This window comes from Sapajus apella, unplaced genomic scaffold (assembly GCF_009761245.1).
Source record: "Sapajus apella isolate SASKATOON/1434 unplaced genomic scaffold, GSC_monkey_1.0 scaffold134, whole genome shotgun sequence".
NCBI classification, from domain to species: Eukaryota; Metazoa; Chordata; class Mammalia; order Primates; family Cebidae; genus Sapajus; species Sapajus apella.
Genome location: NW_022437074.1, coordinates 2,887,223 through 2,911,847, shown reverse-complemented (window position 1 = coordinate 2,911,847; position 24,625 = coordinate 2,887,223). Strand labels below are relative to the sequence as shown.

Sequence of the window (24,625 nt, the reverse complement as noted above, 5' to 3'; positions counted from 1 at the left end):
AATTGTCTACTTATACACTAGCAATGAACAATTCAAAATGAAATTAAGTAAACAATTCCATTTATAATATCATCAAAAAGAATAAGTATGAATAAATTTAATCAAAAAGTGCAAGACTTGTAGACTGGAAACTACACAACAGTGTTGAAATAAAGAAGAGCTAAATAAATGGAAAGACATTCTATGTTCATTAATGGGATGAAAACATATGTCTACACAAAAACTTGTATACAGGCCAGGCATGGTGGCTCATGGCTATAATCCCAGCACTTTGGGAGGCTACGACAGAAGGATCACTTGAGTCCAGGACTTTGAGGCCAGCCTGGGCAACACAGCGAGAACTCCCATCTCTATAAAAAAAAAAAAAAAAGAAAAAAACAAAGAAAACGTACACATGAATGTTTATAGTAGTACTATTTTTATTAGTAAAAAGTGGAAACAATCCAAATTTCCATCTACTGAAGATGGATTTTTAAAATGTGGTATTGCTGGCACAAACACACGTGCTTGTAGTCCCAGTTACTGAGAAGGTTGAGGCAGGAGGGTTGCTTGAGCCCAAGAGTTTGAAGCTGCAGTGAAGTTCCTTGTCTGTGCAGGAGCTGTGATCAGGACTGTGAAGAGCCACTATACTCCAGCCTGGGTGGCACAGTGAGATCTCTGTCTCAAAGAAAAATGTGGTATAGCTATATAATAGAATATTATTTTGCATAAAAAGGAATGAAGTACCAATACATACTATAACATGAATCAGCCTTGAAAACATTCTAAATGAAAGGAGCCAATCATAAAACCCCATATATCAATTCATATACATAAAATATCCAGAGTAGGTAAACTCATAGACACAGAAAATAGACTAGTGATTGCCAAGGTATGAGTGGAGGGGAGATCTGAGAATGCATGTGACTGCTAACATGAATGGTGTCTCTTCTTTGCGTGATAGAGATATTTTGGAATGGCTGTGAAACGTTGTAAATTTACTTAAAAAATGATTGAATGAAATTAAATCCTATGGAGATAGTAGATATTTTGGCCAGGCAATCTACCTGATTAGGTTCAATCCACAAGTTCCCACCCCTCCATTCTGCAGTTTGTGGTTCCAAAGTCAGTTCGGTGTCCAAAGTCTTCACAGGGCTATTTAGTTCTGTCCCACTTGTGCACCACCCAGTGGCCAGTTGTGTCTGTGGGCGACGGTCTCTCAGTTCAGATCTCAGCCTTTGGTGTGTTGAACAGGACCAGATCTATGTAGAAGGAGCTCAGGAATGACTCCTGGGGTTCATAAACAACTTAATGGGGTTGCTTCACTGATCAACTCTCTCCCAGCAATTACCCTGTTGCTTTCATTGGCTGAGGCTTCTCTTTTTAGTCTTCCAAGCAGAAAACTAAGGCTTTAGTTATCTGGCTCTACCATGCATTTCATCTGAGGCCAAGCAGTGGGAGAACTGAATTGGAAGAGAAGCAACATGGATTGTTTCACCCTGTTGGGACCATATCTCTGTAAATTGGAAAAGGTTCCCTCCTTCTGTGTCCTGGCTCCTGGGGCTCCTCTTAGGGCTGGTGCCAGTGCCACCATGGGACTGAGAGAATGGGGAACAGAAAAATGGGGAGGAATGAACTTCTGGATTCCCTTGGAATGTTAGGAGAACTTTTTCCTGTTTCTTAAGCCAGAAATAAAGGTCATCTCCTGGAGCTCTTTCTATCTGCACCCCTGGTGCCCACTGCCAGGTTAGTCAGGGGATACCATAGGGGAAACATGGTTATCTCACCACCGGTTTGGTGGTACTTGAAGTTCTGGTCTTTTTGGGAAAGCTGCCTGCCATTATTTAGTTTTCAATGTCTTCCAATAGCTGCTGCATGCATTCCGTGCTGTCTCCTGGCTGTACTCCACGCAGAAAGCCTGTCTCTGCAGTGTGCATGCACTCAGGTCATTGCTCAGTTTTATTGTTGGCGTTTGTTTAATTTTTCAGACTGGCTTCCTAGAAGTTGCTTCTTGTCTGCATAGTTTGTCAGTCAAACATTAAAGCCAATATGTTTTCCACCATCTGCTGCTGGATCTATGTGTACTGGGGAGGAGGCATATCCTGGGCCATCTGCAAGTGTGTCCCAGCTTTTACGTCCCAGCACTGGCACAGCCACAGATACAGGCTATGTGCCCTGGGCATATGGACATGGCTTGGGCTTGCTCTGATCTCTGCCAGCTATGAGCCTCCAATCCATTTGGGGAGTGTGGAGAGTTTACCAAGCTCCCTCTGGCTCTCTCACCTCCTGGAGCTCCCTCTTATATCTCCGACTAGACTGCAGGTCATTTGCTTGTCTCCAAAGGCTGAGAGCCTCAGGCTAGGAGTCAATGGCCTTTCTTCCGCCTGGTCACTGATATCACCACCTTATCTCACCATGCTGCAAATCAAAACCTTTGTCGATCTTGCCTCCAGCCCCTGCAGCGAGGTGGACAGGGAGCTTATTTCCACCAGGTGCCCTGTTGGGGGGCCGCTGTGTGTGTTACCAACAGCAGGAGGAAATGAGGGTAGCAGTCTGGGCAAAGATGCCACAGACAGAGGTTTCTCTTATCCAAGGCTCACTTTAATTATTATTATTATTTTTTTTTGAGACAGGGTCTGTCTCACTCTGTTGCCCAGGCTGGAGTGCAGTGGTGTGATCACAGCTCACTGCAGCCTCAACCTCCTGGGCTCAAGTGATTCTCCCACCTTAGCCTCCATGTGGCTGGGACTACAGGTGTGTGCCACCATGCCTTTTTTGGTTTTTTGTAGAGACAAGGGGTCTTACCATGTTGCCTGGGCTGTTCTTGAATTTTTGAGCTCAAGTGATCCTCCTGCTTTGGCCTCCCAAAGTGCTGGGACTACAGGTGTGAGCCACTGCGCCTGGCCAGCTTTCATTCTTAAACACATTCCCATTTGTGCTATGCCTTTGGTAAAATTACAGAATGCTAAATGGTTTGTCCAACTATATAGTTACATTTTGGAAAGATTTGTTGACCTCTTCACTCCATCATGGTAGAAGTGGGAACTCTGATTACTCTAAATAGTCCGAAGATGAAGGGAAGACCAATGCATAATTTGAGAGAATGGCAAGACTGAGAAAGGTTTCTGTAACATGGTGAATGCATGTGTGTGTGCATTTATAGGGTGAGGCAAAGGGCTCTGACAAGAGGAAGAGACTGAGGAAGCAGGCTCATCTCTATGACGTGCTGCTGCCACCCAATCGTAGGGTCTCTTGTCTCTTGCAGCAACTCTGATCCTGATCTCACAGTGCTCTCTTGGACAAACCTCATGCCCTAGCTACTGTCCCCGCTAATTGGGGTCCCTGCTCAGAGCTTCCCTAAGGCTAACTTTCCATCTCACCTTGGTTGAGGCCTCCATGGTTTGGACTTGCTCTTCCTCGGATAAATACAACATTTATTCTGATTCAGCCCTTGGAACTTCAAACCTTAACCCCAGCCTCTTCCACCCCACTATATTAGCCCAAGCCTACAGTGTCAGATCTGGATATTTGGGTGAATATGCAGATAAATTTTGAGTTAGAAAAGAAAGAACTTAATTCATTACTAAAGGATGACCTTGATAGCTATATGGGAAACAGGAATTTATCAGGCCCTTTGCTCACACTACACCCAGTACATGTAATTCCAACCCTGAGTTTTCCCCTTATTATTCAAAGACAGGCTCGACTCTTGCCCCTTTGGTATAATTTCCTTGACCACTCTATTACAGAGTGTTCACTTTTTCTATCCCTTGAGTTCCCATCACATTACTAGCCCATTCCTCTGGCATCAATCATCTAGTATATCCTATCATTTCTTGTATTATTCCCTTTTCTTGTGGTTGCAGTAGTGTAGTGAGATACAGGGCTGTTGCCTGAAGAGGATTGGTGGGACCCCGTATGATAGTCGGGCTTTGATGAAACCCCCACCATCCAGGATCTGATTCTTGGCTGACAAAACACTGTGTTGTCAGCATCCGAAAAGCTGACCAATGTCTGACAATTAATCAGCAGATATTTATGGACTGCCTCTGCCATGTCAGGTACTGCGCAAGGCACACAGGTCCACGTTAGCCACCATCTCCAACTTCATCTCCCTCATTAGAGGTTACGCTCAAGTAAATGGGAATTCTCACCATTCTGTGATCACACCAGGCTCTCCTTACAGGCTGGTCTCTTTGCCTAAAAAGCCCCCCACTCCCCCACTTTCCCCTTTCTCCCTCTGGAAAGCTCCTTCCATGTCTTTCAAACCCTATTGTAGCCATCACCACCTTTGGGAAATCCTTGCAGATGCCCTACAATCACCCTGTCTCTCTGAGCAATCTCTGTATCCCATTCATATTTCTAACATTGATTCTTATCACACTATAGGCTGATGCTTTTTTTTTTTTTTGAGGCAAAGTCTCACTTTGTTGCCCAGGCTAGAGTGCAGTGGGGTACGATCATGGCTCATTGCAGCCTTGACGTCCTGGGCTCAGGTGATTCTTCCACCTCAGCCTCCCAAGTAACTAGGTCTATAGGTGCATGCTACCACACCGGGCTAATTTTTTGTATTTTTAGTAGAGATGGGGTTTTGTTGTGTTGCTCAGGCTAGTTTTGAACTCCTGGGCTCAAGTGATCTGCCTGCCTAGGCCTCACAAAGTGCTGAGATTATAGGTGTGAGCCGCCTGGCCTAAAGTCCTTTCATTGTTTAACTATCTTCCAGCACAGTGGCTGACAACAGTTGACATTCAACGTCTCTTTAATTTGCTTGCCGTTAGTCTACTCTATCCCCATTTTTAATCTGCTATCTTCTGTTTGGTATAGGAAAAAAACTCAGGGAATTTGTTAAAGCTGTGTATAAATTTACAGTAAGCAGCTGATAAGCAAGGCCTAAGGGATATTTCTAAGAGTAAAGATATGAACTTTGGAATATTTGGTCTTTTTAAGGCTTTTATGTCCTAATTTTTGCCTGTAATTTGATGAAGTTGCCAGGAAGATAATTTCTAAATAGTTCAGGTCTCATTACAGGTATACGACATTAGAAGACTCTAGCTCAGTGGTCCTCATGCTTTTTGGCACAATGACCACTTTTGTGGAAAGCAATTTTTCCACAGACAGTGGTGGTGCAGATGGTTTCAGGACGATTCAAGCACATTACATTTATTGTCCACCTTATTTCTATTATTATTAGGTTATAATATATAATGAAATGATTATACAACTCATCATAATGCATAATCTGTGGGAGCCCTGAGCTTATTTTCCTGCAATTAGACAGTCCCATCTGGGGGTGATGGGAGACAGTGACAGATCTTGAGCCATCAGATTCTCATAAGGAGCACACAACCTAGATCCCTCGCATGCACAGTTCACAATAGGGTTCGTGCCCCTATGAGAATCTGATGCCCCCGGTGATCTGACAGGAAGCAGAACTCAGGCAGTGATGCAAATGATAAGGAGAGGCTGTAAATACGGATGAAGCTTCACTTAGGGACCACTGTTCTTGCTGTTCTTTGAAGGAATTTACCACTTGAGAGAGGAAATATGCATGTAAAAGTTTCAGAAATAGAGACTCATGTTCAAGAACAGTATCTCTTGACTAAGGAGAGGATGTGAGCCATCCTCAGCCTCCAGAGTAGCTGGAGACCACAGGCATATGCCACCATGCCTAACTTTTTGATTTTTTTTGTAGAGATGGGGTCTCACCACCACACCTGGCTAATTTTTAATTTTTTTGTATGACTGGGGTCTTGCTATGTTGCTCAGGCTTGTCTTGAACTCCCAGGCTCAAATACTCCTGCTGTGGCCTCCCAAAGTGCTGGGGTTACAGGAATAAGCGACCATGCTCAGCCCAAGTAGATTTTTTTTTTTTTTTTTTTTTAAAGCAAGGAAGGGATTTGTTTTTTAGGAAGAAAACCCTGACTGTGGTCTGTGTGCTGATTTTTAGTTTTAATAGCTTTTAGAATACTTGAATGTACGTAAGGGCATAACGTACACTGACTGCCCATGTATTCACTCACTCAGTGATCACTGAGCTCTTATAGGGTGCTGGGCCCTGTGACTTGCACAGAGTATACAGTGATAAAGTCAACACAGTTCTTCCCCTAAGGGAGCCAACCTTCTGATGGGAACATAAACCAATACTTAAAATGCGCATCAGAACCACGAGACAGAGGTACACACAAAGAAATTGGGGAACAAATAAATAACAAGCAAACAAATCAGGAAAGGCTTCACAAATCAGATGATATTTGAGCTGAGCCTCAAAAGCGAGAAGGGTACATTTATTACAACAGGGCCGGTCAAGATCTGGGAAAACAAATCAATTCTGTGTGGCACTTGGATTGGCCATTGAGAAAAAAACAGACTAATCGGTTGCCATGGGAGAGTTCGACTTCATTCTGTTTCAGTGAGCGAATCCGAGGCTGACAGCAAGGGCAAGGTGACTGATGGGTACAGAGCAAGGACAGCCTGAGGCAAGCAGGGGCTGAAAGTCAGAAGCAGAAGAAAGGTTTCTAGGACCTTTTCACAGCAGAGATGATGAATTTTGGACTTAGATGTGGGGGCAAATGTAGGCTATGGGGAGGAGAAATTGAAGTCAAATTGTTATTAGCTTGGCAGCTACACTGATGGTAATGCCAAGAGAAATAGAGAAAACGGGAATGGAAGAGGGCCTAGGATGCCCACTCTCTATCCTCCTTCCCTGTCTGGCCAGCTTCTGTTCAAGATCCAGCTCTTCTAGGAAGCCTTCCCTCCCCTTCCTGGGCTCCTGCCACTACGGTTTAGCATGCTCTGTGTTCACCCCATCCAACACCTCCCACAGGGAGATGTGATGACCTGTCTCACCTCCTCAGGGAAGGAAATGGAATGCAAGACTCAGACAGGGCTCCCAGGATTCTCTACATTTAAGGTGGATGCAGAACTGGGTGAATCAAGCACTGGAAGAGGAATACTCTATGTTAGTGAGTGTCTTCCCAACACACTGCACACAGTGACTCAGGGCTTGCTGAAATTTTTATTAAGCTATATATCTCCTTTCTTTTTTTTCTGAGACAGAGTCTTACTCTGTCACCCAGGCTGGAATGCAATGGCGCAATCTTGGTTCACTACAACCAACCTCTGCCTCCTGGGTTCAAGTGATTCTCCTGCTTCAGCCTCCCGAGTAACTGGGACTACAGGTGCGAAAAACCACACCCTGCTAATTTTTGTAGTTTTAGTAGAGATGGGGTTTCACCAGGTTGGCCAGGCTGCTTCTCAAACTCCGCAAGTGATCCACCGGCCTCAGCCTCCCAAAGTGCTGGGATTACAGGTGTGAGCCACCATGCTTGGCCTGTATCTCCTTTGTGCCGAGATCACACCATTGCACTCCAGCCTGGGCAACAGAGTGAGACTCCGTCTCAAAAAACAAAACAAAACAAAACAAAAACAAACAAAAACAACCCCCCCCCCAGCATTTACAGTGAAGGCTACACCATTGTTCTATATGGTTCAAAATTTGGCTTATCCATAGTAACCAGATCATTTTATTCATTTACTTGAATGTTTCCATTACATATTCATGAATACTTCAATTTCCATATGTATTTCATAGCTATACCATTCAAATTAAATAATATACAAGTTATTGTTAATGATTATAAACATTTATTAAGCACCAAGAGTAACCTGTGGTGGTTGCTATATGAAAACACAATTATCGATTTAGTATCCCTGCCATTGAGCTTACAATCTAAAATGAAATACAACAAGGCTATCAGCCTTCCTCAAAATGTCCTTAACTTGGAAATGGCTACTTTGGCAAATGAGTGAGGCAAAATGACCTATTATTCAAGTGCAGTGTTAATAAGGCTTTGAGTATGATTCAAAGAATATTTTACTTGTACCCATTTTTCCTGATCATATTATGCTTGTTAAGAAAAACAGTACTTAGAATTTTGGCATGAACAATGAATTATTTCAAATTGCCTTGTAGGACTTTAAACAAAGAGATGCTTACTGGCCTAAGTTTTCCAGCAGCCAGAGAAAGCCCCATTAAAAATATGAACTAGACTAAGTTTCTTTTTTAATCCACTTACACTTTTTCAACTTCTTCCTCTTCTCCTTATATGTAAGGGCTCCAATGATATTACTTATCAGGGAAGAAAGTACTGTTATCTAGATAAACTACGCTGAAGTATTAGAGGCTTAGCAAGTTGAACTTCTAGAAAATACTAATTCTTATTTTAAAAGAGGACTGAGCAAAGACAGCGGTGGAACCTCCGGCTACAGGAGATGCCTGGCTATGCCTGATATGTAAACAGACACAAGCAGTCGAGTTCAGGCCATGCATCTTCAAAGTGATGAAGAATATATGCAAACGCTTGTTTTTCTGCTCCATATTTCTCATGTAGAGGTATATGAGAATTTAGTATCAAGACTCTCTATTGCAAACTCTGTCCTATTCTGCCTATATTCATAGTATAATATTTAATAAATACTCCCAAGGTTATCACTGCTGGTTACATATTAGCTGACAAAGGCACACTGAAGAGACTTTGATTCTTACTGTCAAATGCAATGATTGATTGACACTACTGAACATATACAATCTTAAACTATGTGATATTATTTTAAATCATTTATAATTGTTTTAATTCTAAAAGATTACTAAAAAAATAATTGGTTGTAAGGTGTCTGAAAACAAAAATAGAATGTACTCCATAAAGTACATGCACAGAATTTTAAAAAAATGCATGCATACAAATATTTAATGGCAGAGTGGTAATATCCTGAGACTTTTTTTTTTTAATGGCAAAACAATATTTCAGCAATTTTTGGGAAAAAAATTTTTTTCCCTAAGAAGTCTATCTTGGCAACTTTCTTTTTAAGTAAGAAAGCAGCAGCAACATTTTTAAAATGTTCATAAAGCTCGCTTTCCATTAACAAGTTTATTAAGGAAAAGTGGTCCAGAAACTTCAGGATAAAACTTTTGATAAAAATAGAATCACTAATTTTGACCTAAAACGAATACCAAGACATCCCTCTTCCAATTTAAGAGTGTTATTTGTATCTCCTATTTATATTAAATAGATCCAATTAATTACAAGATTTGAAATGAAAAATCTGAAACACATATCAACATCATTCTCTTCTAATAAGATAATAGAAATTAACTTCAATGGGTTTCCCCCAAAAAGAATAGACTTTTTAAAAATTTAATTAAAGCTGTGTTAAATGAATCTGGGTTTACCAATCTCAGATCTCAATGTACTTAGTTTTAGTTGGTATTCTGTGAGATGGCTAGAATTCCTGATTTAAGTATGTATTACGTATTTTTTTTTAAGGCAAGGCAAGTTTAAATATGTATAATGCATAGATACTAGCATGGTTATGAAGGCAATATGACTGACATACGCATTCACTTTTCTGAAGCAAGAGATTCCAAGCTACATACAATTTAATTTCATGCCCTATTCTAAGACTACATGCTTGGCATTAAGCTTAGGAGCACAGTTGCTGTTAATACATTAAAAATACTTCATTTTCCAATAATGTATATTTTCAAATACCTGGTATACATCTTTTTTGCACAAAAATTTAAAAGACATCCTACTAGCTAGCTATAACTACTGTGTTAAGTAATCATTTGAAGGAAAAATTCAGAAGGAGGGCAGATTATAAAACTAAGCATAATAATTACTGCATTTAACTAAAAAAAGTCAAGTAGTTCTGAATTATACTTTTATTTTTTGTCTTAGTAATGTATATATTCACTTTATAGCTACTACTTTGATAAATATACTAAGACTGTATAAGACTCATTTTTCTTGTTTTTGTTTTTCTTGCATGGTTATTTTTATTCTCTGTATCCTTCCCCAACAGCAGTTGGAATTTTCTTTTGAATACAAAGTAAATTAATGTTTATACTGTTTTTTTTTTTTTTCAATTGAGTCATGTAAAAGCTGACTCCTGTCATTTAAAAAAAGTTATATTTAATTTTGGGGGGCCTTAATTAAAATCTAACATTTAACCATGTGTTTTTTGTAAATAGTCTACATGTCAACAAATGGATAAGGGTTGACAAAGGCAAATACTGACTTCATCTGTATTTTAAACATGATTACAAAATTTTTTTTTCTTAATGAAAAAAATGACATAAAACAATTCATATAGGTCCTCTTCTCTCTCAACTGCTTTGAGATATAGCTTTAAATATGGGTAGATCAAGACAAGCAATGTTGGTAATCTCTTATCTTGCAAAGAAAAGAAAAAGTAAAATAAAGGAACTTATTTCCTTCCTAAGGTCTCAGCTAGTTTCTTAAGTCTTTTCTTCAGCTCCAATGGAAATTTCTCATAGCACTTCTTGCAGACTGGCTTCATGTCAAACTCCACAAACTTATTCCTAAAGACAATCATTATAAAAAAAAAAAAAAAAGAAAAAGAAATTAGTAGAAACGTATTCAACAAAGATACATAAATAATGTGAATTGTACTGAACTAAACAAAGGCAACTAGATGATATCTATATTCATATTAGTAAAAAAAAACCATAATTCCAATCTCAATTCTTACTGTGATATATAAAAAAAAAATACCATTTTTTAAAAAGTCCTTATAAATTGGTTCTATACATCTATCTGTGTAACATAGACTAATAGATTACATTTTATTCAGTACTAAGTAAACAGGAAATCTAATGTAAATATAATTTACGTAAGTAAAGTCAATCACGTATTTTTTTTTTGGAAACAGCCTCGACTGTCGCCCAGGCTGGACTGGTGATCATAGGTCACTGCAGCCTCTAACTCTGGGGCTCAAGCCATCCTCCAACCTCAGTCTCCTGCGTAGCTGTGACACAGGTGCATACTACTAAGCCTGGCTAACTTAAAAAAAAATTTTTTGTAGCCAAAGGGTCCTGCTGTATTGCCCAGGCTGGTAATCACATTTTAAAATACCTTGAGAATACCTTAAAGATAAATTCATCTAAAGGAAAGAATCACATTTTTGTAATGTGAATGAGTTCTTTATTGGAGGCAACATGATCTTACTTAGTAATTTAAATTAGGTAGCTATGTGGTTTAATTAATTTTAAATTATGAGGGATTATTTTGGTTATCTGACAGAAAGGTTGGAAGAAAGTTTTTAATCACTCTTTAGATAAATATAACCAGATCACCTGTGGTTGTATTGTCAATGGTGGCTATTTGAAGAACTCAACTATTCTTTTGAAAAGCTAGAGCACATATCAATTTATTTGTTAAATCTCCTGGAGAAGATAACTTTTCAGACAAGCCTCCTGACCATCTGTAATGCATTTCCAACAGGTAGCTATAGGAGCTTATTACTGTAGAAATCCACAGTGTTTAATTTTGAGTTGAGTAAATATACAACTTGTTAACTTGTACCTGTGAAATTATATTCAGGTAGCATTTATGAAATAAATCTAGTGGTATACTATCATCTATAAGAAAAATGATAAAATCTGCTGATATTTTTACTATATTTAAATATGATATTAAACTAGACTTTGCTTCAAGATCATTTTAAAGGACAATGTTAATAACAAAGGTAATTCCTAAACACATATTTAAAATGAAAAATCTTCTATTTTAAAACACTGCACTGGGAATTATTTTACAGCTTTTCTCCCAAGGTCTTCTTAGAGCAAAAGCTATTAAAACTGCCATTTTTTTTTTTTTTTTGGATAAAAGAAAAAAAAATTATTCTTGTTTTTAGAGAGACTACCTTAGCAAGCTTTCCACTGCTTAAATCTTTTTTTTTTTTACTTTTTTTTTTGAGATGGAGTTTTGATCTGTTGCCCAGAGTGGATTGCAGTGGCAATATCTCGACTCATTGCAATTTCCGCCTCCCAGGTTCAAGTGATTCTCCTGCATCAGCCTCATGAGTAGCTGAGATTATAGAAACCAGTCACCATCCCTGGCTAATTTTTTTGTATTTTTAGTAGAGACAGGGTTTCACCATGTTGCCCAGGATGGTCTCGAACTCCTGACTTTAAGTGATCTGCTGCCTCGGCCTCCCAAAGTGCTGGGATTACAAGTGTGAGACACCATACCCAGCTCATTGTTTTAATCTTATATTTACATTTTAATTCCTCTTTATAGAAGGAAACATGTAAACTGAAACAAAATATTTTTTAGAGCTCCAAACACAATGGTAACTGAGGGAAAAATGGAAAAATCATGCTAGTAATTCAAGAGAACTTCAAGGATTGAAATACTTCCCATAAAAATCAGGACTAAAAGAGACTTTGAAGACATTGAGGAAATGAATTCATAAACAATAGCATATGGGCATTGTATGAATGCATACATAAACATCACAGAAGATGATGTCTTATGTAAATCAGATGGACTTTGCCTAGATGTGAAACATGCTGAAAGGTTTTTTTTTTTTTTTTTTTTTTTTGAGACAGAGTCTCACTCTGTTGCCCAAGCTGCAGTGCAGTGGTATAGTCATGGCTCACTGCAACCTCAGCCTCCTGAGTAGGTGGGACTACAGGTATGGGCCACCACGCCTAGTTAATTTTTTTTTTTTTTTTTGGTCAGATGGGATTTGGCCATGTTGTCCAGGCTGGTCTCAAAATCTTGGGCTCAAGCAATCTTTCCACCATGGCCTCCCGAAGTGCTGGGATTATAGGCATGAGCCAGCATGCTTGGCTATGCTGAAATAATATAATACATAACATAGAACATAAGTTTTTAAAAATGTCATATTTTTAAAAATATCATAATTTAACAATTAAATGATTTTGGCAAAGAAACAAAAAACCAGGATTTTAAAAGCTACAGTTACTAGACAAAAATCCTTGAAAACTTTTTCCAAGGTCTATTAAGAGATTAGAATTCTTCCCTTTAAATCCATTAAAAAAATAGAAATGTATAACATGGTGTTTAAAAAATGAGGTGAGTGAGTCTACAGAGTAAGTGAAATATATGACCACAAACCTGTACTAAGTATGGGGCATATTCATTTAATCTTTGTAATTTTAGTAGTTATGCAAAAGGACCAACTCTACAGATGACAAATATTTGTGCTTCAATCTCTGATGACTACAAATACATGCCCAAAAGTTGTGGGGGTGGGGGGAGGAAGAAAGAAAAAGACAGAAACAGAACAAAAACATATTCCAAAGGACTAACCAAAGGAGAAAGTAGTGAAAATGATGACAGAGGGATAGAAAAGTTTACAAACAGACTGGCTTTTTCTTTTTCTGCTTGTCCTTATCCTTTGCTTCTCTCTCCCGTTTGGCAAGTCGCCTCTTAAATTCTTCTGGCATTTTCTCATAACAGTGTTTGCAGACTGGCTTTAGGTCAATTTCAACAAATTTATCCCTTTGAGCAGGACAAAGAAGGAATAGAAGAAAGAACAGGGAACAATTAAAGGAAGAACCTTTACTTTCAGAAGGCCTGAACAGAAAAAGGAAATAAGAAATCAACTAATTCTCTTTTTCTAGGATTTTTTTTAAGTGTCACCCCAAAGTTTTCAGTCTTAGGATTCACATTGGACAAAACCATAGACTTACTTGAGTGTTAATTTAGTGTTGCAGGTAGAACAGGCAAAGCAGTTCACGCACCAGGCCTTATTAAGAGCAGAGACCACTAGACAAAGAGGAAAGAGATCTGGTCACATGGAAATACATCAGTATGGGGAGCAGGGCAGCTTAGAATTTCAACTCTAAAACAGAACTATGACTGCAATGACTACGTCTGTGGCACCTAGGGGAGACCTTTTTTTTTTTTTTTAATGAGACAGGGTCTTGATCTGTTGCCCAGGCTGAAGTGTGGTGGTGAAATCTTGGCTCACTGTAGACCCAACCTCCTGGGCTCAAGTGATCCTCCCATCTCAGCCTCCTGAGTAGCTATAACTACAGATGCGCACCACCACATCTGGTTAATTTTTTTTTTTTTTTTTGAGATGGAGTCTCACTGTGTCGCCAGGCTGGAGTGCAGTAGCGTGATCTTGGCTCACTGCAACCTCTGACCCCTGGGATAAAGCAATTTTCCTGCCTTAGCCTCCTGAGTAGCTGGGAATACAGGCATGCACCACCATGCCCAGATAATTTTAGTATTTTTAGTACAGATGGGATTTCACCATGTTGGTCAGGATGGTCTCGATCTCTTGACCTCATGATCCACCTGCGTCAGCCTCCCAAAGTGCTGGGATTATAGGCATGAGCCACCATGCCCAGACTACACCTGGCTAGTTTTTGTATTTTTTGTAGAGACAGGGTTTTGCCATGTTTCCCAGGCCAGTGTTGAACTCCTGGGCTCAAGCAATCTGCCTGCCTCAGTATCCCAAAATGCTGAGATTACAGGTATGAACCACCAGGCCCAGCCAAGAACCTCTTTCTTGAGAGGTTCTTTTCTTTTCTTTGTTTTTGAGACAGGGTCTCGCTCTGTTGTTCAGGCTGTATTGCAGTGATGTGATCACAGTTCGAACTCCTGGGTTTAAGCAATCTTCTCACCTCATTCTCCTGTGTAGCTGGGACCACAGGTGTGTGCCACCACGTCTGGCTAATTTTTTATTTTTATTTTGTAGAGATAGAAGTCTTTGTTGCCCAGGGTGGTCTTGAACTCCTGGCCTCAAGCAATTCTTCTGCCTTGGCCTCCCAAAGTGCTGGGATTACAGGCGTAAGCCACCACACCTGGACCTCAACCTTTATATATACAATTGTTTCTCAGTATGTGTAGGATACTCTTTCTAGGATGTTGTACAGATACCAAAATCTCAGATGCTCAAGTCCCTGATATAAAATGCACATAACCTACATACACTGTCTCATATACTTTAGATCACCTCTAGATTATAATGCCTAGTACAATGTTAATGATATATAGTCATTATACTGTACTATTTTTATATTGTTATTTTTCTCTAAATATTTTTGATCCATAGTTGGTTGTATCACCAAATGTTTGGATCCAGCCCTTGGATACGGAGGGCTGACTTTAATCTTTTCCTGTTCTTAAGTATCCTATGAAGGTATAAATGATGTGTGCCATATCTTACAACAGCAACCGTGCCCCCTTGGCCCGGGCACATGTGGTGACTGTTCATGCATAATGTTGGTTAGGTGAGCTTGCTGTTTCTGTACCTACTGCTGTTGGCCCAACAAGGAAATATGAACTAGGTAAATGATTTTGAAAAATCCAGGCATTAACTTATTTGTCTGTAGGAGTCTTTTTTCCAGAGCTGATGATAACAAGAAAGTTTCCTTTTCCACTTCTTTTACCTGGCGTCTGTTTCACAGAGGAGGGAGGTAAGTTTTATTTTCAACGGCACTAAAGATTGTTTTCCTGGACTAATCTTTCCACAAACTGCACATGAACAGTGTTTCAAAAGTATTTCCTGAATTAGGTGATGTCTGCAGGGAGCCATGAATCATGCTGAAAACAGGATTGTTCAAAACTTTGCCAGGAAGTCTCTGGCAGAATTGTGTTAGCAACTGTTAGCAAACACAGCTGCTTCCTTTCTGTTCCAGTCAATCAGCCCAGCCTAATTACCACAGTACAGGGGTAGTAAGTCCTAGATGTGCCTGCTGATAACTGTCAGGTTTTAGCACGTGCAGGTTAAAGTGCTCTTCCTAACTATGATAGCAGATTAAACTGTTCCTAATAAATGTTGTTATGGAGCTTCCTGGAACTGGACAGAAACAGATCTTATGGTCCACTAGGGGCAGTTCCCATGATTGCTGGCATACAACAATGTGGCAGTGGCTGAAAGTAGTATCATAAATGAGTAACAAATCCAACTCTTTGATATTATCATCTTACTAATACGGATTACTTGGGAAATACACCAAAGAAAGAGAAAAAGCAACTGATAACAATCACATTCCAAACAACAGCAATCACTAACCTGAATTTCCACATGACCAAAGTGTTTTTGTGTCAAAGTGGTACCAATCTAAAACTCACACAGATACTTACCATCGCCTTCTATAACACGATTGCAGTGAAAGCAAACATCACCAAATAGCTGAAAATAAAAAAAGGTGGTTCAAGATGTGTTAGAATTAAGTTTTAGAACATGGAACATTTAAAAACAAATAGCTGGTTATCTAAATCAAGAATTTATCACTACTGGAGAAAATTAGTAAAAGTTCTTTAACAAATTTTTACTTTTTACAATGAAAATCATTCACTTTCATCAATTAAAAAAAATCTTTCCAGAAGACAATTTGAGCACCCAAATAAGTAATGCAAATTATAGAAATCTGTGAGTATATATGGATAGGAAGTGCCTGGGAGATCACCAGTGCAAGAGAGGTGATTATGAAGGGCTCCAGAGGGAAGGCTCTGAGAGAATGCACTGCCACTGTGTGAGGCTGCAACCTGCGTGTATAACCTCATCTAACCACAGAGAAGCAGCAGATGAACCCAAGTGGAAAGTAGTCTATTAAAAGGGGGTTGGGGCCCTCTACATCCCTCCAAAATGTCAATGTCATCAAAAATTTTAAAAGGCTCTGGAAATGTTCCAGATTTAAGAAGGCTAAAAAAACATCACAACCCTAGACTGGGTCCAGTCTAGGAGTAGAAAAAAATGCTATGAGGACATTATTGACTCAAGTGACAAAACTGGAATAAGTGGGTTAAAGTATGATATCAATACTGACAACTACAATTATGTTAGAGAGTCTCATATTCTTGGGAAATACATATTGAAGTATTTAGGGGTAAAGGAATATGATGAATTTATTGGCAAATGCTTTAGAAACAGCCATCATATTTGTGTATAATATTTATGTAAGTATGTGTTTTACACAGCAAGACTGAGCACAGGAAATGATAAAGCAAACAGTGGACTTGAATGAAAGGCATACAGATATTCTTTTAATTTTTTATTTTATAGTTAGCTTCTGAGTCTGAAATTATTTCCATTAAATAGTTAAAAACAAATCTCTCCTGAACAATGTACATCTTCCAAGAGACTTCCTTGTAGCTAAACTACTGATAAGCTTAAGTTCATAAAAGTCTATCTAGCATCCAGTGACTAAGGTCAATACCTGGTTATAGTGGGTTTCACAATATGCCAGGCCTTTCCTCTCATAATGGCGATGTCCAAGGAAGGGTTTCTCACACTTGGCACAAACAAAATGCTGAAAAAAAAATTACTATAGGTCATTTTTGATTTGCCATATTTTATATCTAATAAAATAAACCACAAAGTTAACCTATCTTCAGAGAAGATGAACGAACGTTTGAGATAGTCATTTGATTTGGCCATAGGTAGCTCCCTAATATAATACTTTTGCAGTTTAATTCATGTGTCTGTCTTTGACAGGTTACTTTAAGACACAGCCTATTACAATAGCCCAAAAAGAGCAAAGAGATGAGCACCGCAGTAGCACCTATAAAGGAGGAGCTGCTGCTGGATACAGGCCATGGCACTTCCTGCTTCAAGAAGGCTTTAGGAGCAAAAGTCCACATCCTGTATCATTACTGAGACATTCACAAAAGCAGTATACATTCTATATTCTTTTTTTTTTTTTTTTGAGACAGAGTTTCACTCATGTTACCCAGGCTGGAGTGCAATGGCGCGATCTTGGCTCACCGCAACCTCCACCTCCTGGGCTCAGGCAATTCTCCTGCCTCAACCTCCTGAGTAGCTGGGATTACAGGCACGCACCACCATGCCCAGCTAATTTTTTGTATTTTTTGATAGAGACGGGGTTTCACCATATTGACCAGGATGGTCTCGATCTCTTGACCTCGTGATCCACCCGCCTCGGCCTCCCAAAGTGCTGGGATTACAGGCTTGAGCCACCGCGCCCGGCCTTACATTCTATATTCTTAACCATCAGCAAGTCAGTTGTCTTTAAAATGTCCATGCTTAACCTTTAGAATCTCCTAAATCTTGCCAGGACACCTGAATCACGGAGATTTGAAAGTACTGGTTACCCCTAAATCACAGAGATTTGAAAGGATTGATTACCGCTGAATCACGGAAGTTTGAAACGATTGGTTACTCTGAACTCACCTCCACATGCCACTGCTTGCCCATGGCATTCACCACGCGCCCTTCAATGGGCCGTCGGCAAGCACCGCAGATGGGGACCCCCATTTTATCATGGCATGGAAGGCAGTACAGCTCCCCTTTGAGTTCCCGTGCATCGGCAGTCAGCTCCTTCCTGTCCGTGAGAAAGACACCCAGCTTAATACTAAGAGAGAAAAATAGCCAACCGATGGGGCCAGCAAAATTTTTAAAAGGTTTTTTAAAGAGATGACTATGATAATCCCTGCAACTTTCTTTTTCTCCCTTTAGAGGTGATCAGAGTAACCTGAATTAATAGGCCCGAATAGGTTTCAGATTCCCACTAAAACATCTGTATCTTAAAAGGATAGGATGCAAGACTAGGTTAGATATATACCACCACACCAGTCATATTCATCATTTCCTTCTTATATAATCACATTACATTTTAGTACCTTTGGGTCTTCCTTTAAAAGCTATAGGGAATAATCACAGTGCTGAGGGTAGACTCAGGAATACTACCTGCTATGGTGTGAATACGTCCCCCAAAGTGCATGATCCCCAATGCAGGTGTCAGGAGGTAGGGACTCTGAGGAGTGATTAGATCATGAAGACTCTACCCTCATGGATGGATTAATGCTGTTACTGAGGGGGTGGGTTCCTTATAAAAGGACGAGTTCAGCTTCCTTCCTTCTCTTCCTCCCTTTCCCTCTCCTCCCAACCCCTGTGTGATGCCCTCTGCCATGTTATGATGCAGCAAGAAGGTCCTCACTAGATGCCAGCCCCTTAATCTTAGACTTCCCAGCCTCCAGAACCATGAGCCAAATAAATTTCTGTTTGTTACAAATTACCCAGTTTGTGGGATTCTGCTATAGGCACATAAAAGAGACTAAGACACTACCTTTCCAAGCAAACTGAGAAGCTGACAGACTAGTTCCATTTACTAACAATTATTTAAATTGTCACAAGCTGTTGAAAAGAGCTATAGGTTAATAGGTTTAGGTTTATTTTCATAAACACATGCCCAGAATTTTCCTTCTCCAAATACTCAAATTAAATATTATTTCCAGTCTCCTGCATCAATAAACATTTGGTCAGAGATGGTTCCAATTAGTCAAATGGACTTGTTTGAATTTCACCCCTTTGAAGTAATTCTATAGGAAAAGTGGACAGAGGAGAATCCCCCAAGAGGAAGGATAGGCAAGAAAACAAGATATGGCACAAACTGGTAATTCAATCACAAAAGATGAAATGGCTGAACTTATACCACCAAACAGTTTTCTTAATATTTAGCCTTAATATTTAATATTAATATTTAATGTTTCTTCTCCATCCCTACTATAATTTAGCATGTAAGTTCACATTAACTACAGTAAAGAATCTTTATCCACTAAATTTTTATACTAATTTAGAAAATTCATAGCCCAACAATTTATCATAACTTTTTGAAGACAAAAAATTAAATGTATTTCTTTTGGATGTAAACCAAGCCAAATTAAATATAACAATGTATTTTAAGATAATACCTAATTATTACAACTGTCAAAGTAATGCATGTACAGAGATAAGACCTTTTTTTGAGGTATTTTTGGATCTTCTATTGGAAAAACAGTGATGACAGATAGTTCTCGGGATACTGGGGGTATTTTAATATAGACTGATAGTTGATATTATAAGATTATTGCTAATTTGCTTAGGTATGGTAAGAGTAATGTGGTTCTGGCCAGGTGCAGTGGCTCATACCTGTAATCCCCGCACTTAGGGAGGCTGAGATGGGTGGATTGCTTAAGCTCAGGAGTTCAAGACCAGCCTGGGCAACATAGCAAGACTCCATCTCTACAAAAAATTTAAAAAAGTTAGTCGGGAAGGGTGGCATGTGCCTGTTGTCCTAGCTACTCTGGAGGCTGTGGTGGAAGGACTGCTTGAGCCCAGGAGGTTGAAGCTGCAGTGAGCAATAATTGCCCACTGCACTACAGCCTGGGCGATACAGTGAGATCCTGTCTCAAGAAAAAATTTAAAAAAAAAATTTTTTTTTAAAGTATTGTGGTTCTATAGGAAAATGCCCTTATTCTCAGGAGACGTATACTGAGTCATGAGAAATTTTAGAGGTATGTGTATACATGTACACGTACACACATACACGGGAGGGTGAAACGAGAATGTGTATGGTACACATAGAAGCATGACAACATGTTAAATGGTGAAATAAAATTAAGGGTACACAGATTTCATTATATCATTCTCTTGACACTTCTAAAGTTTTAACATTTTCTAGACTAAAAATTGGAGAAAAACAATTTGGTTTGCTAGAGTAACAGATATATAGATAAATGTAATCTTTCCTTCCCACTGCCTGTGTAATAAAAAAGAAACAATCCCAATACCCGCAGTTGGCGCAGTTGAAATGATCTGGGTGGTAGGGGTCATTCTTGAATATCAGAGGCTGCTCGTCGATGATGGCATGGCATTTCTGGCAGATGTATTTCCCAAGGCCTCTGGCTTTCTCACGATTATGACAGGGGCGACACAGGTGTCTAAACGGAGCCAAAACTTAAATTTAAAATTTTAGGTTCTTTCTAATGGTTAAAAAGAAACATGCTTCCCTTATCTCTGAAAAGAAATTAAACAATTTCTTAAAAAAAAAAAAAATCACTCCTCTGCTTTTTAACAGAGCAGAATCAAGCTACATGAAAATGTGTTCCAACCCCAATATCTGACTGATCTTTAAGAAACTCCATCTATGTACATTCCCTGTTGGTAGTTCAGCCATGTGTGGAGCAGTTATGCCCTGTGCACAGCAACACAAGGGTCCACTCCCAGCAGCAACATTCAGTCAACACACTGCAGTGTCTTGAGTTCCCATACTCTCAATTCGGTGTCCTACAGAACTGCCTTACATCCCACATGGAGAATACACATGATCTTGTCACAGTCACATTATTCACCCACATCTGACAAGAATGAAAATCCACCTACCTCCCAGCATTCTTGACAAACCCGATATCTGCCAGAACTTCCTGGCAGAGGTCACAGCGGAAGCACTCCGGATGCCAGCTGTTATTCATGGCTTTGATAACTCGGCCAATGATGAATTCACCTGTGGGAAAACAACACACAAAGGATGTTACTAAGTAATATCCTAAGTAACAAGCATGGCACTTTATTTACTAAGAGAGCAATTAAGGAAAAACAGTGAGGGGAAAAAAAGGTTTAAACCTTTCTCCATAGAAGAACTTTTTATTTATGTGTGTACCATAGTAAGCACATTAGAATAAAGGTTTTTATTTCATCTGAATCTTTGTTTTTGATTCAGTTGCCACATTTTTGGGCTGTTCTGTCTTCTCTGAATATAGCTTTCCTTTCCAAACTGGGCTCTCTTGAATGCCTTTTGGTTATTTCTAGTCACTGTCAGCATAGACAACTGAAATCTATAGCAGTTTCTTATAACCCATACATACTTTATTCTTTCATTAAACCTTTAGAACATTCTACTCAGTTTCTTCCATCTCTGGAAACCTAGCAGAGCTATTAACAACCAGTGAAGTGGCCAACATGCAAGCAAGTTAATCACTTATGCTCCATGCAAGCAGCCCTTAAGCATCCCTAAGCATCTCAAGTACCTCACTGATGTCTTCCCTGCCTCTTTCCTGGCAAAACCAAAAGCAAGTAGATAAAGGTTGTGTTAATACAGGAAAAGAACACTCCCAAACGCCAACCGATAGGAGTCCTAGTTCATCCTGAAATACCTCTACCCTAAATGTCCTTAAAATCAATTATCTCTGGTTTTGATACTTCTCCAGCTTGTTATATATTAACAATAGGGAAGAGGACTGATGAAGTATCCAACAGTTATTCATAATGAGCACCAAAAACCATTTTTACCATCAATACTTTACCAGCGTGAAATGACTGAAGTAATTTGGAAACTTACTTGTCCTCCCCCCCACAAGATGGAGTTTTGCTCTGTTGCCTAGGCTGGAGTGAAACGGCATGGTCTCAGATCACTGCAGCCTCCACCCGCTGTGTTCAAGCAATTCTCCTGCTTCAGCTTCATGAGTAGCGGGGATTATAGGCACCTGCCACCATGCCCAACTAAGTTTTGTAGTCTTAGTAGAGACAGGGTTTTCCCATGTTGGCCAGACTGGTCTCAAACTCCTGACCTCAGGTGATCCTCCCACCTCCACCTCCCAAAGTGCTGGGATTACAGGTGTGAGCCACCGCACCTGGCCGGAAACTTACTTTCTACTTGACATTTAGCAGTAAAACTTACCACACTGATGACAGCAAGGGGCAAAGAGCATCTGAAAGTCATGTTCACAGTACTTTCTTCCTTCAAACTGAAAGAGAGGGTACCACCAACTTACATACACAAAACAATCACAGGAGGAATATAATTATTTGATGGAGATACACAGGAAAGAGGTTTCTGAACTAAGAGTTCTACCCTAAGAATGTATAACTCTACCATGATTTTAAAAAGCAGACACACTTTTGTACCTACCATACCTCTACATGTTGGTACAGAAAAGACATATGGAACAAGCTGAGGCTAGACTCAATATTACACCAGGGACTGGTGACCTGGCTTCTAACTGTGCTGAACTGATTTCTGGCTCACATACCCTGCCTTTAATGAATCTAATGAAAGCTATGGACCATCTCTCTCTCCAGAAAGTATGCACATACATACAAGTCACCTCCCACATTTTTTTAGGTTGGTATCTAGCACACTATATTTTATTTTATTCTATTAAAAAATAGGAGTCTTGCTATACTGCCCAGGCTGGTCTTGAACTCCTGGCCCAAAGCAATTCTCCTACCTTGGCCTCTCAAAGCACTGGGACCACAGGTGTGAGCCAGTATGCTCAGCCCTAACACATTTTAAAATGACCAAAATCCATTTAAAAACATTATTTTAACAGTTAGGATTTTTACATCCTTCATTTCTTAAACTGTTCTCATTTCGTTTCCTCCAATTTTATCCTAGATTTTTTTTGTGCTTGTCTTTAATCACCGTACCATACTTTTCTACAATCAAAATATATATAAAATGAAATTTTAAAATGTGCTTTAACTTCTGAATCCATAAGGCTGTAAAAATTAACATTCATTTTCTTATGCATTATCATTACAATGATTAGTACAGGACAAGCAAGACATAAAGATTAATTTTTTATACTATTTGTTTACTTGAAAAGCATATCTTAGTGATAGTGGAATAAGAAGGGCTGCTCTTTCCTCCCACAATTATTTCATGTATCTCATGCATAAATATGGCTTTCCACTAGAAGAATCAGGTTCAATATTAATTCTAGGTCTATTTTCTATTTTGGATGTTGCTTTATTTTAAAGATATAAATGCTAAGAAATGTTTTCCACATTACTAAGTTGTGAGAATTTTTTTTTTTCTCTTTTCTTGTTCTGTTGCCAGGCTGGAGTGCAGTGGCGTAATCTTGGCTCACTGCAACTTCCACGTCCTGGTTTCAAGCAATTCTCCTGCCTCGGCCTCCTGAGTAGCTGGGATTATAGGGGCATGTCACCATGCCCAGCTAATTTTTCTATTTTTGGTAGAGACAGGGTTTCACCATGTTGGCCAGGATGGTCTCGATCTCTTGACCTCGTGATCCACCCACCTTGGCCTCCCAAAGGGCTGGGATTATAGGCGTAAGCCACCGCTCTCAGCTGAGAATTATTATAGTAATGTCTATCTCCCCTTGAATCTTTGAGTTTCTTACAAGTTATATGCCAAAGTCATGCACTGTTTAATTATCAAAATCCATTTTTAATGATGTATCAGTTGTCAACTCAATTTTCTCAATTTATGGCTACAGATTTAGTTCATCCAATTTAGTGAACATATCCACCACTGTGATACTGTGAAATACATATTTGGTCTTCCTCTCAGTTTCCTGGCATACAGCTCCTAAAATCCTTGGGATCTTAAAAGTGACGTCTTTTTGTATGCTAATGAGGTGACCAGTGACTGACAGCCCCTAAGCAGATTTAGGATGGCGCTGGTTACCAGAAAGAACAAGGCAGAATTGGATGATAAGTCAGTTGTTACTGTTGAACCAGCCAAAGTATGTTTTCTCCTAGAAAAAACACTTTTTTTTTTTCAGAGTCTCACTCTGTTGCCCAGGCTGGAGTACAGTGGCGCAGTCTCGGCTTACTGCAACCTCTGCCTCTTGGGTTCAAGCAATTCTCTTGCCTCAGCCTCCTGAGTAGCTGGGATTACAGGCACCTGCCACTGCACCCAGCTAATTTTTGTATTTTTAATAGAGACGGGGTTTCACCATGTTGCTCAGCCTGTTCTGGAACTCCGGACCTCAAGTGATCTCCCTGCCTCAGCCTCCCAAAGTGCTAGGATTACAGGTGTGAGCCACTATGTCCAGCTTTTACTTTTTAATTCAAACGAATAAGCTGTAATATATTTAATGTATCTTTTTGTTTTTAGACTAGTTCTTGCTATGTTGTTCAAGCTTGTCTTGAACTCTTGGGCTCAAGTGATCCTCCTATATCAGCCTCTTGAGAATCTGGGATTACAGGCACACAATACCTTGCCCAGCTTAATGTATCTGGTTTTTAAAGTTTATTAACAGAAAATAAATTGATATGCTATTACTCAATACTGTGTCATACTACATTGCAATGTGCAGCCAAAATTACAAGTATT

The 24,625-nt window shown here is 39.4% G+C and overlaps 1 protein-coding gene across 13 annotated transcripts in view; it reads right to left on the bottom strand.

Moving 5' to 3' along the window:
- Positions 1–7,484: 7,484 nt before the first annotated feature.
- Positions 7,485–24,625, bottom strand: part of LIMS1 (LIM zinc finger domain containing 1) — a 137,322-nt gene continuing 120,181 nt past the window's right edge. For 6 of the 13 annotated variants that reach the window (XM_032263015.1, XM_032263017.1, XM_032263018.1 and 3 more), the window contains 9 exons: positions 22,223–22,289; positions 20,929–21,049; positions 20,337–20,486; positions 17,959–18,109; positions 16,985–17,077; positions 15,909–15,957; positions 13,502–13,577; positions 13,119–13,310; positions 7,485–10,360 (listed from right to left, as the gene is read on the bottom strand). In XM_032263015.1, coding sequence (XP_032118906.1) covers positions 13,163–13,310; positions 13,502–13,577; positions 15,909–15,957; positions 16,985–17,077; positions 17,959–18,109; positions 20,337–20,486; positions 20,929–21,049; positions 22,223–22,289 — 855 coding nt within the window. In that variant the 3' untranslated portion in view covers positions 7,485–10,360; positions 13,119–13,162. Of the gene's footprint in view, positions 10,361–13,118; positions 13,311–13,501; positions 13,578–15,908; positions 15,958–16,984; positions 17,078–17,958; positions 18,110–20,325; positions 20,487–20,928; positions 21,050–22,222; positions 22,290–24,625 lie in introns of those variants that run through there. The other 7 variants (XM_032263016.1, XM_032263020.1, XM_032263021.1 and 4 more) reach the window with 3 other exon arrangements.